Genomic DNA, 15,690 nt, shown 5'->3' with positions numbered 1-15,690 from the left:
CGTGCATGTTACTCCCTGGCCCAGAATAACGTAGGATCGCCCTGTCTAAAATCAAAAGACTATAGCACTAACTGTTAACGTTAACTAACGTTAACTTCTGGTCTTGACTCACTGCAGAATGCACCGGCTTGTTCACTGCACTGGAGAATCCAGCTAAACAAGTTAAAGAATAGGAAACGAAACATCATATTTTTAGAGCCTCTAAAATCAAATTGACTATTGAAATCGAGGCTTAGGATGGAGTGATGTGTAGGAGTGATGACGCATCCCCCCTCAGATTTTTTCACAAATCGCACCCTGACAAGGTTGGCTTGTCAGTCAGTGTGGAACGCAACCTCAGACCAACGCAGATGGCAAAATAAGGAACTGCAACCTAATTTCAGTGGCTAAAGCTCTCCAGAACATTTCTAGTGGTTCTCATATGCATTGACCGTAGATTTCAAAAGTAATAACTGAACCAAATAAAAGTGTTGGAACCAGTTTGGAGGGATGCGGGGTAATACCACTGGTAATTTAAAGTATTTGTGAAGGTGCTCTTTGGTAAAAAAATATATGTATAAGGATCTTCAATTTGAAAAAAGCTTTAATAAATAAGCTTAATCATAGTTGATCATGTTAGAATTGCCAACATGTTTCGGCCTTGGCTAGGCCTTCATCAGGGCGAAATCCATTACAGGAAAGTTGTTCAGACCTCTTTCCTGCAATGGATTTTGCCCTGATGAAGGCCTAGCCAAGGTAAATAAAAGGTACATAATTACATATTTGAGCATTAAAGAAGCCATACTATAGTTGCATGATTACAGTTAACATGTAATAAACTCAGAAATTCTAATCAAAACACAACCATATTTTTATTGCTAACATAGTGAGCCACTCACATGGTTTTTAATGCATTTCATCACAATAACAAGTTGCACAGATAACCTTCAACTCAGAATATATCCTACAGTACATATGAACTTAGATAGCAGGAATAAGCCTAATGCAGAACTGCATCTATCGTCAGCAACAACCGACAAGTACAAAACATTTTACTTCTAGTAACACTGGATTTGGTATGTGTGCTTGCCTCCATACTAAAGTTTGATAAAGTGCTCCACGCTCCAACAAAATTCCATCCGGTCCACTCCTCGCTCGGTCGCGCGGATGGTCTCTCCCATCCCTCCATCCTCCTATCGTTCATTCACAAAATTCATTAGAAGGAGGGGCATAATAAAGCCTATGCCTATCACTCTATACGCCCCTCTGTTGCACGTCACATTTTAATTTGCTAGCTGGTCCTGCCTCCTGGCTCTCCTAAATGCTGGATCATGTGAACAGACACAGCAGGCCGGCAAATTTTCACCTCGTTTGTAAACACACAATGCGGCAAAAAGCTCTCCCCGCAAATTTTGCGTGATCTCAGTGTAAAAGGGACTATAGAAACAATCACAGGAAAGGCCTTGCAGCCGTCCCGCACACACACACACAGAAACACACACACACAGAGCTAAACAAAAAAAGTTTCTTAAACAAACAGATTAAATAAAGAATGAAGAAAAAAACATTCAACCATGAGCTACAGTAGAATTGTGTATGAGAGTGACTCAATAAGTGCACACACACACACTTATCAGAGTCACTGGGTTTGGCGACTGGGCCTGCACAGTCATCCTCTCCCTCCAACACAGTGATTGAATCCTGTGTTCCAGGCTTAACACACACACACACACACACACACATGCAGACACACATAATCAGAGATTAAACAAATCTAAGAAACTCAACAACACTCCCAAAAGATATTGTACACTATTCTAATGATGATATATGATATGATTCATATGATATGACGCACACACACACCTGGTCTTGTTGTGTTGCCTGGCAGTTCTCTTCCATCGCCTGCTTACGGATCTGTTTGATGGTTTGTGGACCGGGATCACTGTGTCTGAGAATAAAGTTTGACTGATAAGTGGAGAGAGAGATATATACAGTGTACTAGAGCAGTGATTCTTAAACTAGGGGTCGCCAAAAACTTACGTGGGGTCGCCAATTATTTTCTGTATTCAGTCTGAAATTATTATTAGGTGAAACAAAGGAAAATAATATTGGCCTTTTCTGCCTTTTTGTTATTTACACGCAGTTAAGAGAAGAGAGAGATTTTTTTTCGTCTTTCAACGAGATCTGGTTCAGCCTATGGGCTACTGGTCCGCTGATAGAAACAATGTATATAGGTAGCCTATTAGCCAAAATGGACAGGTGGCTGCTTAAAACATTGAACAAAAGCTCGGAAGTGCCATCTACTGTACCAGTGCTTCTACTCCTCCGTGATCCTCAGATGGGACAAGTCTAACGGCCGGTGAAAAAAAAACAAAAAAAAAAAACGCCGCGTCGGCTTTATCAGAAAGAATTTCTGAAATATGCATTCCCTTGCCAAGTTAAAGATAACCTCGACCACCCACAATGTGTGATTTGCGGCGATGTTCTGGCGAATGAGAGCTTAAAACCTGTCAAAATGAAATGACAGATGTCGGCTCAAAATGATGATGTCTCAAAATACAGATGTCGGCTCAGCACCGTGGAGGAAAATCTCTGTGTCGCCGTATGCAGCATTCCTCCTAGAATTAACTTGCTATGTTCACGGAAGCATGCCCACCATTCCCATTGAAATTGTTAAAGATAGTAAACCAGAAAAGGGAAATAAAAAATATTGTTATTGTTATCGCCATAAATATAATTAATGTAACGTTGTAGGCCTAATGCTGCATGTGTATGTGTGTGTGTGTGCTTGTGTGTGCGCGCGCTACGCACATAGCACTCTGATCTGATATGGCGGCAGCCTACACTTGTTTAATCGTGATTGTTTGATTTTCTCGGTTCTTGTTCATATGGAGTAAATAAAACAAATGACTTTGCTTTCTAGTTTTTGCTTGATTTAGTTGTTAACGTTTGAGGGGGGTATTTGAGTAAGGACTTAGAATGGGTTTGGGGAAAGTGGGGTCGCCAGACCTCGCCATACTTTTTTGTGGGGTCGCCAGACAAAAAGTTTAAGAACCACTGTACTAGAGAGTAAGTAAAAGTGTGTGTGTGTGTGTGTGTGTGTGTGTGTGCATGTGTGTGTATGTGTGTGTGGGTGTGTTTACCTCTCTCAGATCAACCACATTCTGCAGCATGAAATGAATCCTGTTGGAGGATTCTTCATCTGGTTGAAATACTGATCCATACGAGGCTGAAGGCAAAATATACAGATCAATAAATCATACGACATGAGTCTTGTTAAAAAAAATGGCATCTACAACTCCATGGACAATTCCATTTCACATAATCATTCACTGGGCAAATACTTTTCACTGTGTTCTGAATCCGGTTGTTAAGTCGTGATGGAATAATGTGGTATAATAATAATAATTCTTTCTCCAAGCCCAACTGGTCCCAGAGCCCCTCGTTTCTTTCACCGTAAAGTAAACTAAAACATGTAATTCTATTACTCAATTGCTCCTTCAATCTAACAAAATCATATTTTTCACAGAGGCCTGGACATTACCTTTGATTGTATCATCTAGCTGCACAGCTACACTAATTATTCTGTTAAAGTTTTTTTTTTTTGCCCTCACTAAAATTAAGGTTATGGTGACAAGGTTTACATGTCCTATTTTGTTCTGGTCTGTGTTAAATGTTTTTGTCTTTGTCTCGTGATACGCCAAGGACCATGTTGGAAATAAGTGTTCTCACTTCCACATGTTATCATTGAATTATGTTGTTTGCATTTTGTATCAAAAAATCAATCAATAAAAAAAATGAATGAATTAAATCAGTAAAAAATTAATGAATTAAATATTAAATTAAAAACACAGAGATGCACACACGCACACCTTGGCCCTCTCAAAGTCCAGGTCCTTGCCGGTGGTGCAGAGCAGCACACAGAGGGACCAGAGAGGGTTGAAGTGGCCAGTCGATGTGCTCTTTAGTCGCAGTGATTTGCTCTTTTTCAGGAGCCGGACGATGCAGTCGTGAATGATACCCTCTGACACCATCTTCAGTTTGAACAGCTCACCGATGAACTTGAAGATGCCCAGCGACCGCTGTTGGACCTCTACACAAGTTTTTTCAAGTCCCTCCTCTAGATGCCTTTGTCGGTCCTACTAGACAGGAAATTATGTCAGGCAGGAGAGGAAGTTTGATCAGCAGAAACACAAATAGGTGAAGTATCAAAAGCAAAGTTAGAGTGGACTAGAAAGAATGAGACACTCACTCACACACTCAGTGCAAGCCTCAACCTCGATTTGCCTCTCCTCCACCTGCTCCACAGCCCTCTCAAACTCCATCTTGCAGCAGTTTAGCAGAAGTTTCTGGAAATTCAATGTTGTGCCTCGTTTCTCTGCCATGGGGACTTTCAACTGGTGAACGTATATACACACACATTAACACCTCTGTCTGCCATGACTTTAGGAAGACAGAGGACAGCAAACTACATACACGGATATTAGGTATACAATTCATACCATTCTAATAGCAGAAAATCAAGGTACTTTTCCTATATGCCATGGCCCTTTCACGGATGAGATTTAAAACAGATACACTTACGTCTTTAGGTCAGTGATAAAAGTTTACCCACACACACACACACACCCTTCATGCAGCAGCACAGGTCGGCATAGACCTTACTGAACTTTGGCTCTGCGATGGCTCTCTCGGTCACCATCTCAACCACGGCCCTAAGATGAAGCTCAGAGTGGATTGAGATCTGCCTCAGCTTCTTCATAACCCGGTGGAACATCTCCGGCGTGAGTTTATTGAGCACACTCCTCACGCGGCCCAGAAGCTCCTCCGTCTGGCGCGCCTCTGGTTTCGTTCCCTCCTCATCCTCCTGACCGCGGTGATGACGCGGCTTCCAGGGCCTCTCCGCTCAACTGAGCTGCACAACGTCACTGCGCAAGGCACCGGCCATGACTGACATAAAACTATATAAAAAAATGAGAGAAGGAGGGACGCCGGTGCAGCTCAGATGTCTTCTTAATTTTCAATTTATTTAGTACAAGGTGCACTAACGTTCCGATGTAGTCACATTTATTTAGTACAAGGTGCACTAACGTTTCGATGTAGTCACATTTATTTAGTACAAGGTGCACTAACGTTTCGATGTAGTCACATCTTCATCAGAGTCCTTGCAAGATATTCACAGAAAACTGTGTCTGCCCTACCCTCCTTTCGGGGGTCCAGTCCAGCGGGGGGGCTACAGATCAAAACGAAAAACGATGGTTCCAAAAAAAAAGAAAAAAAAAAAAATATTACTAGGCCAATTTGTGTCAATTCAAAAACACTTATTTATCCCCTAGGGGCAATTTACATATTAGGCTACAATGGAGTATAGTACAATAATCCAAAATCCTATAAATATCACTGTTTAAAATACAGTAGGTACAGTCAGTGTAATGTAATCTTGTAACTATCCTGCTGACATCTGATTGAGATTATTACCTTCTTTCCATGTAGTAGCCTAATATGTGATCTTACAACTCTGGTAACTAAAACTGGAGACATTTGCTACTTTGTGCTACCTGCTCAAAATTACAAAATAACAGCAGGGAAATTATGTTTGTTTTTACAGGTTATTAAAAGAATGACCCAGGTTCCTGAGGAGCTGACCTGAATGACCATTATGGCCTCAATCCGTTGTGCCTCTATATTCTTTGCAAAATGCAATGCATATTTACAGAGCTGACCATGGTCGTTTGAGAATCAGAGGAATGGAAAGGTGAGGACAATCTGATACAAGTGTTAGCAGTTACAGTATAGAAAATAAAATATTTTTAACCAATACACATTCATTATTGGTTCAACATATTGCAAAAACACAGTTTGATCAACACCACAAAATGATAAACTTTATTTTTTTTTTCAACAATCGTCCAGTGATACTCTGATGTAAAGTATTAAAAAATAAATAGTAAAAAAAATTGCTTTTCCACCCTGTTCTCGTTGCAGGCAATGAAGTGACTTGGCCTACAGGTCTTTTGTGAGCAGGAGCTGGGGTTTCCTTAGAAGAAGCGTCCGTGTCATGATCCCCTTGTGTGTGGTGCTACGCATATGGAGGGAGCTTCCGGATACTTCAGGGCAGTACGTTGGATTCAGACCCCTTTTCGACTGAACCGTGACACATGTTCAGCAACAGCATCCTCCATGGAAGGTCTGTCAAGCTGAGCACACAAGTCCTGGGGCACAGGAATCCGCTGGACGGCATCCCAATAAGGAAGAGGGTCTCTGATGATCTCGAAGAGGACAAGAAAGAGGACTTATATTGGATACTGTAATACAGTGCATTGTAGGCTGTATACTGTACAATAAACAAATTGTATGGCCCTGAACATTGTGCTTTGTTTACAGTACTGATGATGATTTTGACACCAGTAGCATCAGGTCTAAGACAGCCTGTTGTGTGTGAATCGATAAGTTCTTTTTAGTGCCTATACTGTTGCACATTTTGATTTGTTGTTTGTAATAAAAACATATTTTATTAAACTTACAACTTGTTTGGCAAGTCTGTACATAGTTTCTCCTTGGCTGTCTTCTGTTGTGGGGACTCAGCATTCTCATTGAAGTGCGTGGCTGCTAGATAAAACCTAAACCAAACAACAGAAATGTTGTAACACAAGTGAAAGTCACTTTTGCATGCACACACCAAGCTGTTAACTCACAGCAAAAACATTTGCTAATATTCTAAGCCCCGCAAGATGCCACACTTGGGGCATCTGTTTGGCATGCTGCCGTTCTTGTAATGTTCTAAAATAAGAACGTGCAAATAAATCCATTGTATCTAGACAACACGGTTTTCAACATATCGACTAGATATCATTTGAATTGATAACGTGAAGTTGTTTCCACTTCTGTCTGGTCTTCATGTGTTATATGGGTATGGGTTATATTACAGCTTAGCAACCAAACTATCGTGTTACTCAGCTTCAGTTAGTTAGTTTTATCCGAATGACACACAGGAAAATTAAATAGCCTTGCCAATGAACTAAATCACACATTCTACTTGCTAGATACACGTTAGCATGGTTAATAACTGCTTAGCGACAAAATAATACTTACAGCATGCGGTTGTGATGACCTTACGGAACAGCCCCTCGTTTCAGTAACAGCAGCTTAGCAAATCCTGCTTAACTGTACAAGGTTTTGAAAACTGCCTTCGGTGAAATGTTTTGCAAATTAATAACGGAGTGTCAAACTTTGCAGGGATCTTCTGGTAGAAAAACATTATCCATGCCCCTCGAACTTTTGAATCCTTGGGAAGACTATGGAAAGTTTCAGCTTTATTTGTAGCCTAAGTTTCAGCCTGGAACACTGCATTTACGACCGTGGCTCATTTTCGATATCCTTGAAGAACTGTCTGCTTTATAATTCCGGTGGAAGTAAACGAGCAGGCAGCTAAACTAGTGTTTGTCTCATCTTCGCTCTCCATTCGCGTTCCTGGGCTCAGAGCACCAGTGGGCTGGTCTGTATGTAAATTTTGAGGCGTGACAAATGTACAGGCCAGAGCCAAATACGGAACCACCTGCTTCGTTTGGATTCGCCCGTTTTATGGCGGGAGTTTCGAATTGTGAGATTTGCATAGGAAGGAGGTGTCGGTGGGGTTTTGAAGTTCTCTGTATGTCCATTTCACCCACTGAACTATCACTATTCATCTATGACAAAGTAAACTCGGTTTTGCATTCTATGACCCCTTTAACAGGTTTTTTAAAGAATCAGAAAATAAGTATAATTTTAGTGGCAAGGTGGATGTGGTGCAATTTTCTATTTCAACCCAGGATTTTTTTTGTTCATTTGAGAACCAATGCATGATTGCCTTAATCTGGGCTGCCCAGTAATACCATAGAAAGTTAGGCACTTGTAGGCCCCCTCTATCATAAGGCAGATAAAGTAAGGACATCCTAAGTCTTGGGCGCCTGTTATTCCAAATGAAATTAGTTATTAATTCCTTCAATTTAGGGAATAGGGTAGGTGGGGGACTAAGTGGGATAGATTGAAAAAGATACAAGAATTTTGGTAAGATATTCATTTTGATTATGTTTACACGACCAATTAGAGATATGGGGAGATCTGACCATCTCTTCAGAGTATTACTGGTTGAAGATAGAATTGGGTTATAATTTTCTGAGACTATATCATGTATTTTGGGGGTGACCTGTATCCCCAAGTACTTAAAGCCCTTGGATGCGTTATGAAATTCGTTCCCCACTGTTGGTTTGTTTCTTTCTTTGTCATTCAGAAACATAATATTAGATAAATTACATTAACTTGGTTTTGTTAACTTTATAGCCAGAGATTTTCCCAAAGGTTGCTATTGTGTGAAGAAAGGCAGGAAGGGATTGTGTCAGATTTTTTAAAAAGAGTATGATGTCGTCTGCAAAAAGGCTAATTCTGTGTTCACAGCTTCCTATTGTTACTCCCCGTATCAGCGGGTGTGATCTGATTGTTAGGGCCAGTGGTTCTATGGACATTACAAACAAAAGGGGCGACAGTGGACATCCCTGACATGTTCCTCTGGTAAGTTTGAATGGGTTGGACGTCATAGAGTTTGTCAAGACTGCTGCAGTGGGTCTATTGTATAATAACTTCACCCATTTAAAGGTCTCATCTCATCGTTTTTTCATTAATTTTGCAGTGGTCTGTAGTATTGATGAATGCCCTGTGAGCCGGTTTTGGTGAAAAAAATGCTGTCCTGCGTCTGTTTCATGCTGTTCTAGTTTGGTGGGGAAGGTGGGCGGGGAGGAACGTTCACCTCTGATTGGCTAACAGTACTGTGACGCTTCCTCCAGTGCGTCCTCATCCGATTCTGCCTGTGCTCCATATTCAACTTTACAGTGCTAAAACCTGGCTAAAACTCGAGTCAAAACTGTTGCACAAAATGTCTTCGGAGATACAACTTCATGTGTTTGATCCTAGTATCCAAGTAGGAAGAAGAACCGCTTCCTGATTTTTTGTCGGTGAACGCTGGTTTAATAGAATGGTAACAATTGCCTGTCAGCTTAAAGGTGTCATTCACTGAGAACCCGTTTAATACTTGTTACTTTCGAAATACTATAGCTTACTCCAAGTTGCATATGCATGCTGCACGTGAAAATGATCTTCTACCCCCATTGCCCGCATTAGCCAATGAAAGAAAATACACAGAAAAACAAGCGAATCAGAAAGAGCCCTTCCCAATGACGCCGAAGGGAAACTGATTATTCATGGCCTCGCCCACCTTGGCTTGTGACCGCCTACAGGAAGACTGGAAGATTTTGCGGCTAGGGGATTGTCTCTCTGCAGCTAGTAGGAGCTAACAGCAAGTTCCTAACATGGCGGAAAAAAATCGTGCCTGTGTTATTTGTGGCAATAACACATCAATGTTGCATGTCTTGCCTTAGAAACAAGAGTTGAGGAAGAAATGGTTTGGATTTATCGTTGGAACACCACCACCGAAGTAGTGCAACATTAGTTCTGTGTTCCAATCATTTCGACCACACTCACTGCCTACAGTTAGAAAGTGGTTTTGCATCGATGTTCTGAAAACCTGGTTCTGTACCGTCATGACGATCGACCACCAGCTCACAGGCTGTAAGTACAAACAAACTTTTCCACCTAACGTCTGTTACAAAATAGCATGTTCATATTCTTCACGTTAGCATGCATGAAAAGGGTACATAGGCTTAGGCTAGCCTATATTACAGGAAGCTACACCAGGCACATAACTGAAGTGTTCTGTTCGCGACGTGTAAAATCAGAGAATGTCTAATAGGAAGGGCTCTGGTAAAATCCATTAGAGGAATGGTCTATTTTCCCGAACGTAGCCTACAGGCCACTAACACCCAGGTGTAGCTACTTCCATTGATTAGGCCTATTGGAAGCTAATTGTTGCAGTACATAACGCGAACGGAATGCTTCAGTTACGTGCCTGGTGTAGCTAACGTTACACTCATAAGAAACTGACCACACTACCCAGAGATTTAGCTTGTTGAACCTATAATATTCTAACCTAAGCGTTAAACCACAAATAATAACATTAGCAACAATATCTTATGCTCAACTAAGTACGGGTATTGTTCTAGTCTAAACGGGGAAAATCAAAAACACAATACCCGTGCACTATTAGGCTAAGTTGCTATCACTAGAGCTCAGGTATTTACACTTCAGTCTAATTTATGTCTTCTTGCCATTATTACATTGACCTTTGTAGGTTTACAATGATGTTTTGTTTGATTACTTGCTGTTTACTTAGTGTTTTTTATGTCTTCCAGAGCACATCCTCATGTCAGGCTACACAGCTTTCTAGCCTACATTAGGTCATCACGTTAGAAGCAAAGGTTTGTGATCTAACTTTTATTGTTGTGCTAGTTCGTTTCTAGAAGTCTTTTTCTAGTAGGCTAATACAGGTTCTTATGTGCTTGTCAATGTTTGGGAAAGTCAATTCATGGGTTTCTTCAGGTCACTTTCCACAGGTGTATAAAATCAAGCACCTCGATTATGAATGCAGACTGCATGGTGCTTGATTAATACACCTGTGAGACCCATGAATTGCATAACAGATAGAATTGATATTACTGAATGTCTTCTTGTGGGTGTGCTACTTAGTACATCATACACCTTACCACAGTCACTAAAATATTTTTGTTTCCATTGTGCCAGTACAGTTTTGTGTGAGATAGTGAATGTCCTGTGTACTATTAGTATCTTGTAACTTGACAGTAATACACATTTTACACCTTTAGGTACCCAAACAGAATACTTCATGAAAAGTATGAGTATTGATACAAGCACTTCGGATACACCATGGGCATGGGGGCCTGCTACCTCTACTGCCATCAAGCCTGTTCATCCAAGGCCAGCTAGAAGACCTCGGGTTGATCAAGAGGAGGAGGAGGATGAAAGCGACATCTCCACAATAACACCTGATGGCTCCACCTATGGCCCAGCGCAATCAAAGAGCAATGTAATAGAATCATCACAGCCAACGAATGTGTTTTGTGTTTTGTCTCTTCAGATCCCCAGGACAATACAAGCCGAAACAACAACTCAGACCTTTTCTCCTAAATAATCCCAGCACCATCTTAAAAAGGATCTGTAGGCCAGATGTCTGCATCGTCTGGCAAAAAGAGGACATTGTTAATTCTGTGCATAGTTTGGATGTTCTTGTTTTGTGTTTGCATTATTTTAATAGACTGCAATATTACTATTTGTCAGTGTTTCACGGACCTAGCAAAAAAAAAAAAACAGTAGACCTACTTCAACAGTATATTACACAATAGGCCTTCTCACTGAATCACCTTGCTTATTGTCTTTGCACCTTATTATGGTGTCAGAGGATTCATATGATTTAAACTGGCATAGGTTTCATCAGTGTTGCAGAACTGTTTGGATTTACATACAAGTTGGTTCAATATTGCAAACAACTCATCTATTATATTTTACCACATCTACTTGTGGAACACTTGAGAGCTTGCGGACCACACTTTGAGTACCACTGCTGTATGTAAATATAATAAAGTTATTTATTGAAAATTGACCTGTTTTGTATATTTGTTTTGTATATTTGTTTTAGGAGTTTCATCAGTTTTTGTCCCTTTTAAGCTAAAGGTTTATCTTACCTTTCATATCTTCTGTCTCACAGAGGGCCATAGTCGAATGTTTAGTGCATTTTGAAGGGAGTACATTATGCTATGGCAGACTGGTTCTAATCCTGGGTACAGGGTCATACAGACAACAGGGGTACTGGTGTTGCCCATTTTTCTAACCACATGAGCAATCCCCTTACGAAAAAGTAGTATAGGAATCTTATAGTATTTGGGACAAAATATTATAGTAATCTTATAGGAATAATTATTATAGAAATAATTGGGACATACTGTAGAAGTACTACTAATAACTATAATATCCTGTAACCGCTATAGTTTTTCTATAGTAGTCTTATAGTACCTATAGTATGTCCAAATACTATAGCATTCCTTTAAGATTACTGTAATATTTAGTCCCAAAATACTATAAGATTCCTATAGTAGGCTACTTTTTCTGTCATACGTGACAGAAAACAACTTGAGTAGGCTAACCTCTGCCAATGTCAGGCTATCAAAGCCATAGTTCCCATTAAGAAGTCTTGCAGCACACATTCTCTGCTTCTGTAGGCATTCTGGTACAATTCCAGCAAAATATAGCTAGGTAGGTGTGTTTGCATTTAGATCTATATATTGGGCTATGACCAAGTGGTCTTTCAATGATAGTATCATGGAATTCAAACCATAACTATCTATTCCGATAGCATTAGCAGGCTAGGTCAGTGGCTGAACTGCATTTAGGGTGCTTACCTGTGTTGTGAAGTAAAATATCTACTAGGAAGATTGCAAAGACTTTTGACTGTGTAAAGAAATAGGTCTTTATTTTAAAACGTTTCCAACTGTTTATTAGGGCTACTTGAAAGCAAGATGACGATTGTCACAAACGTTTACCTCTTTTAGGAGAAATTTTAAAGGTCTCATCTCATCGTTTTTTGATTAATTTTGCAGTGGTCTGTAGTATTGATGAATGCCCTGTGAGCCGGTTTTGGGGGAAAAAATGCTCTCCTGCGTCTATTTCATGCTGTTCTAGTTTGGTGGGGAAGGTGGGAGGGGAGGAACGACAGGATTTGCCTCTTGCTTATGAATATTCATGACATGTTAATGACCTCGCCTCTAATTGGCTAACAGTACTGTGACGCTCCCTCCAGTGCGTCCTCATCCGATTCTGCCTGTGCTATGCTCCATATTCAACTTTACTGTGCTAAAACCTTCAAATAAATAACTTCTAAATAATTTAACTATTTAAACTACTCAACTATTAAACTGTTCAGCCATTTCAACTGTCAGTTGTTATCAACTATGACTTCTGCCAACTGTTATCAAATAAAGGTTTGTTTGGCATTTTATGTTAATATACAGTATGTTTATATTTTCATGCACTGGTAATTTCCTCGAAATTACATTTTCTAGTTAAGCATTATTTACTTTTTATTATAGGTTGCGCAATTGTGCATCTTAAGCCTCTCGCAAGCTCAAAAGAGGGCAGCACGCGACTGATCTTGAGAGCAACGTGAGACCTGTGGTGTAAATATTAACTTTCAGTGTTTTACGATGTCTTTGTAAATTAGGCCTACGTTTAATTAAAAAGTGTTTCTTGCGTGCGTTCATTCTCTCATTCCCTCTCAAAAATGTTCCTGTTCTAGGCTGATCAAGTGCATGAACCCAGCATCGGTGTGCGCATCACATGAATCACAATTGAGACAATAGATTCTTGTACAACTGCAAAGCCTTATCATAGGCATGTTACATTCATGATATGAAAAATGGAACTTATAGAACGAAAATGACAAATTAGGCAGTCGGCTAAACGTTTTAAACTTGCGCAAAACTGAACCCAGCATCGGTTCGTCGCATAAATCAAAACACAAATTGAAGCAACACTGACCATTGGACAATCCTACCACAAAACCTTTCCATAGGCATTCAACGTTTATGACATAAGAAGTGGATTATGAACGCATTTCATCACACCTGACAATTAAACGGAGCTGTGGCTTTTCGCGATTTGACTGATTCTTGTTTCAGCGCAGTGTTGACTTGCATGCGCGTCTTTTTAAGATGGTGAGCGTAAACGAAGGAAAGCCCTCTAATCGGACGGGCAAGACTGACAAGTAGACCGTGCCGTCCGTGGCTACGCGTAGGCCTATGTCAAACATGCGTTCTCTTCGATCTCCACAAATTAAGCTACAGTTAATTCCTTAGCCGTTTGAATAAATTTGCGTTTGCGATTAACAACGCGACAGACAACGTTGTGTTAAATAGGGTATAATACTAACTTTGTTCAAAATTGATACATTCAAGTTGACTTTGCAAAGTTGTGTAGGCTACCGCGCCAGTTGAAGTCTGCATGAACAGTTATTGCACAAGCCACCTTGATTTGCTTAGGGGAGATGCAGGCTGAACCCGTTTGAGGGAGAGAGGTGCAGGGAGAGAATGCGTGCTGTAGCCTACACTACGCACATCTCTATGAAATAATGTAGCCTATAGGCTGTCAAGGCTAATCCATATTTTAAATAAGCAATCATGGAGACAATAAGTTAATAGGCTATATGAGTAGGCCTAGGCCTAATGCAGGAATGGACGTTATAGTTATTCAGTAGCCTAACTGTAACGAATTAATGAAATTTAAATGTAGGCTACCTTTAGACTACTTCGTTTCCCAACAAAGTAACGAAATTACATTAAAGGTGCCATGTGAAATGTCCGCCAAAAATCAATTCATACTCCACACTCCTTAAAAGATGGGGGCAGTATTACTCCAGAAAGTGAGTTGGTCCACCCTAGAGTAACAACCGAGAAACGGCATGATGATGATAATCCCTCCTCCGATCCAAGCCTGTTCGTCTATGCTCCACCCCTACCTTCACAACGACCCCAGAGCGGTAGAGCCATATAGCCGAGCCAACTAGGCCTGTCAAACTCGATTCCTTTTAAGGATCCGGGTTATTCTGAGTCACTCACTAAACTGATCCGGGTTGAACGAGTCACTTGAGTCACTTGAGTCAGTATTGCTAAATCGCAAAGAAATTCAGTCCTACGTTCAAGCAGTGCAGTGGGGTGCTTCATTTCGTTAAGTGCCTTCTCATGTTGGATGTGGATCCTCCATGATTTGAAACCAGGTTTTTGCAGTACTTGCATTTAGCCTAAGAGTTTTGGTCTCCTGGTCAAAGTGCATCCACACATTGTTCATCTTTTTGGTGCTCATGTTCAGAAACTTTGATCTTATTGACAGGGAGGGTAGCCTATATTATAATAATTAATTATTTGTTGTTGTTTTATTAACAATAGAACATTTGCCTAGGTCTAATGCTACTAGGCTACTAGGAATCTATTCTAATAGGTATTATAGGCAGCTAATAGGCCTACTAGGCAACTAATATTATTAGCCTATTAATCATAGCTATATATATATATATATATATATATATATATATATATATATATATATATATATATATATCTCATGTTAGGTAGCCTAATATAATATCATATATAATATAATATAATATAATATAATATAATATAGCCTAATATAATAGCATCAAAATCTCCACCCACTCACGGGAAAGAAAGCAGTTTGAGCCAGACTGTTTATTTATTGTCTTAACCTAGCCTAAGCAATTGACTTTCAATGTAGACATAGAAACAGGAATGTAGAAATGCCCTGCAGAGACTAAATTATTATTATTGTTATTATTATTATTATTATTATTATTACTACTACTACTACTACTTTTCTCATTAGGCCTATTATTATTATCACCTTGACACGAGTAGAAACTAGGCTACTTGCTCGTCTACAGATCCACTCATGACAATGTAGCCGGCTGATTCGACTGACTCGCACTCATAACAACATAATGTAACCGGTCCGCCCGCGGCTGATCCAAATGACCCAGGTAGGCTAGCCTACTCAAGCAACTCCATACAGAGCTTGCAATGTTTCGGACTGTCTTCGCGACCTAATTGCATTTTAAAGTAGGCTATGCCTACGTGTAGAACATTGTATGCTATTTCAGAAGTGAAAGAATGGCTTTTGTTGTGGATTTGCTTTTCACCTTGACGAGGAGTTACTCGCTCGTCTACAGATCCACTCATGACAACGTAGCCGGCTGAT

At 40.2% G+C, this 15,690-nt stretch overlaps 1 protein-coding gene and 1 long non-coding RNA gene across 3 annotated transcripts; one reads left to right on the top strand and one right to left on the bottom strand.

Moving 5' to 3' along the window:
- Positions 1-1,613: 1,613 nt before the first annotated feature.
- Positions 1,614-4,940, bottom strand: LOC121719615 (eukaryotic translation initiation factor 4 gamma 3-like). 2 transcript variants are annotated; one of them, XM_042105403.1, is made up of 6 exons: positions 4,610-4,940; positions 4,260-4,379; positions 3,855-4,121; positions 3,126-3,211; positions 1,846-1,947; positions 1,614-1,692 (listed from the first exon to the last, which is right to left on the bottom strand). In XM_042105403.1, exons 1-4 carry the CDS (start codon positions 4,757-4,759, stop codon positions 3,131-3,133), a joined length of 618 nt encoding a protein of 205 aa, XP_041961337.1. In that variant the 5' UTR covers positions 4,760-4,940; the 3' UTR covers positions 1,614-1,692; positions 1,846-1,947; positions 3,126-3,130. The 2 variants fall into 2 exon arrangements, with proteins under 2 accessions (XP_041961337.1, XP_041961338.1); XM_042105404.1 differs by lacking the exon at positions 4,260-4,379.
- A 749-nt stretch (positions 4,941-5,689) lies between these two features.
- Positions 5,690-6,347, top strand: LOC121719709. Its single transcript, XR_006034322.1, has 2 exons — positions 5,690-5,737; positions 5,968-6,347. It is a non-coding gene; the product is annotated as an uncharacterized LOC121719709 (long non-coding RNA).
- Positions 6,348-15,690: the final 9,343 nt, after the last annotated feature.

Source organism: Alosa sapidissima, chromosome 9 (genome assembly GCF_018492685.1).
Source record: "Alosa sapidissima isolate fAloSap1 chromosome 9, fAloSap1.pri, whole genome shotgun sequence".
NCBI classification, from domain to species: domain Eukaryota; kingdom Metazoa; phylum Chordata; class Actinopteri; order Clupeiformes; family Clupeidae; genus Alosa; species Alosa sapidissima.
The sequence above is the reverse complement of the archived record's forward strand: the minus strand, read 5'-3'. Positions and strand labels throughout refer to the sequence as shown.

What these genes read in the sequence shown, in the direction of transcription:
- LOC121719615 (XM_042105403.1), bottom strand. Translation starts at nt 4,759, where the DNA reads ATGTTCCACCGGGTTATGAAGAAGCTGAGGCAGATCTCAATCCACTCT. An exon ending in TGGAGGAGAGGCAAATCGAG is followed by an intron (nt 4,122 to 4,259) that starts GTTGAGGCTTGC and finishes CCTGTCTAGTAG; the next exon opens with GACCGACAAAGGCATCTAGA. An exon ending in TGGACTTTGAGAGGGCCAAG is followed by an intron (nt 3,212 to 3,854) that starts GTGTGCGTGTGT and finishes TTTTGCCTTCAG; the next exon opens with CCTCGTATGGATCAGTATTT.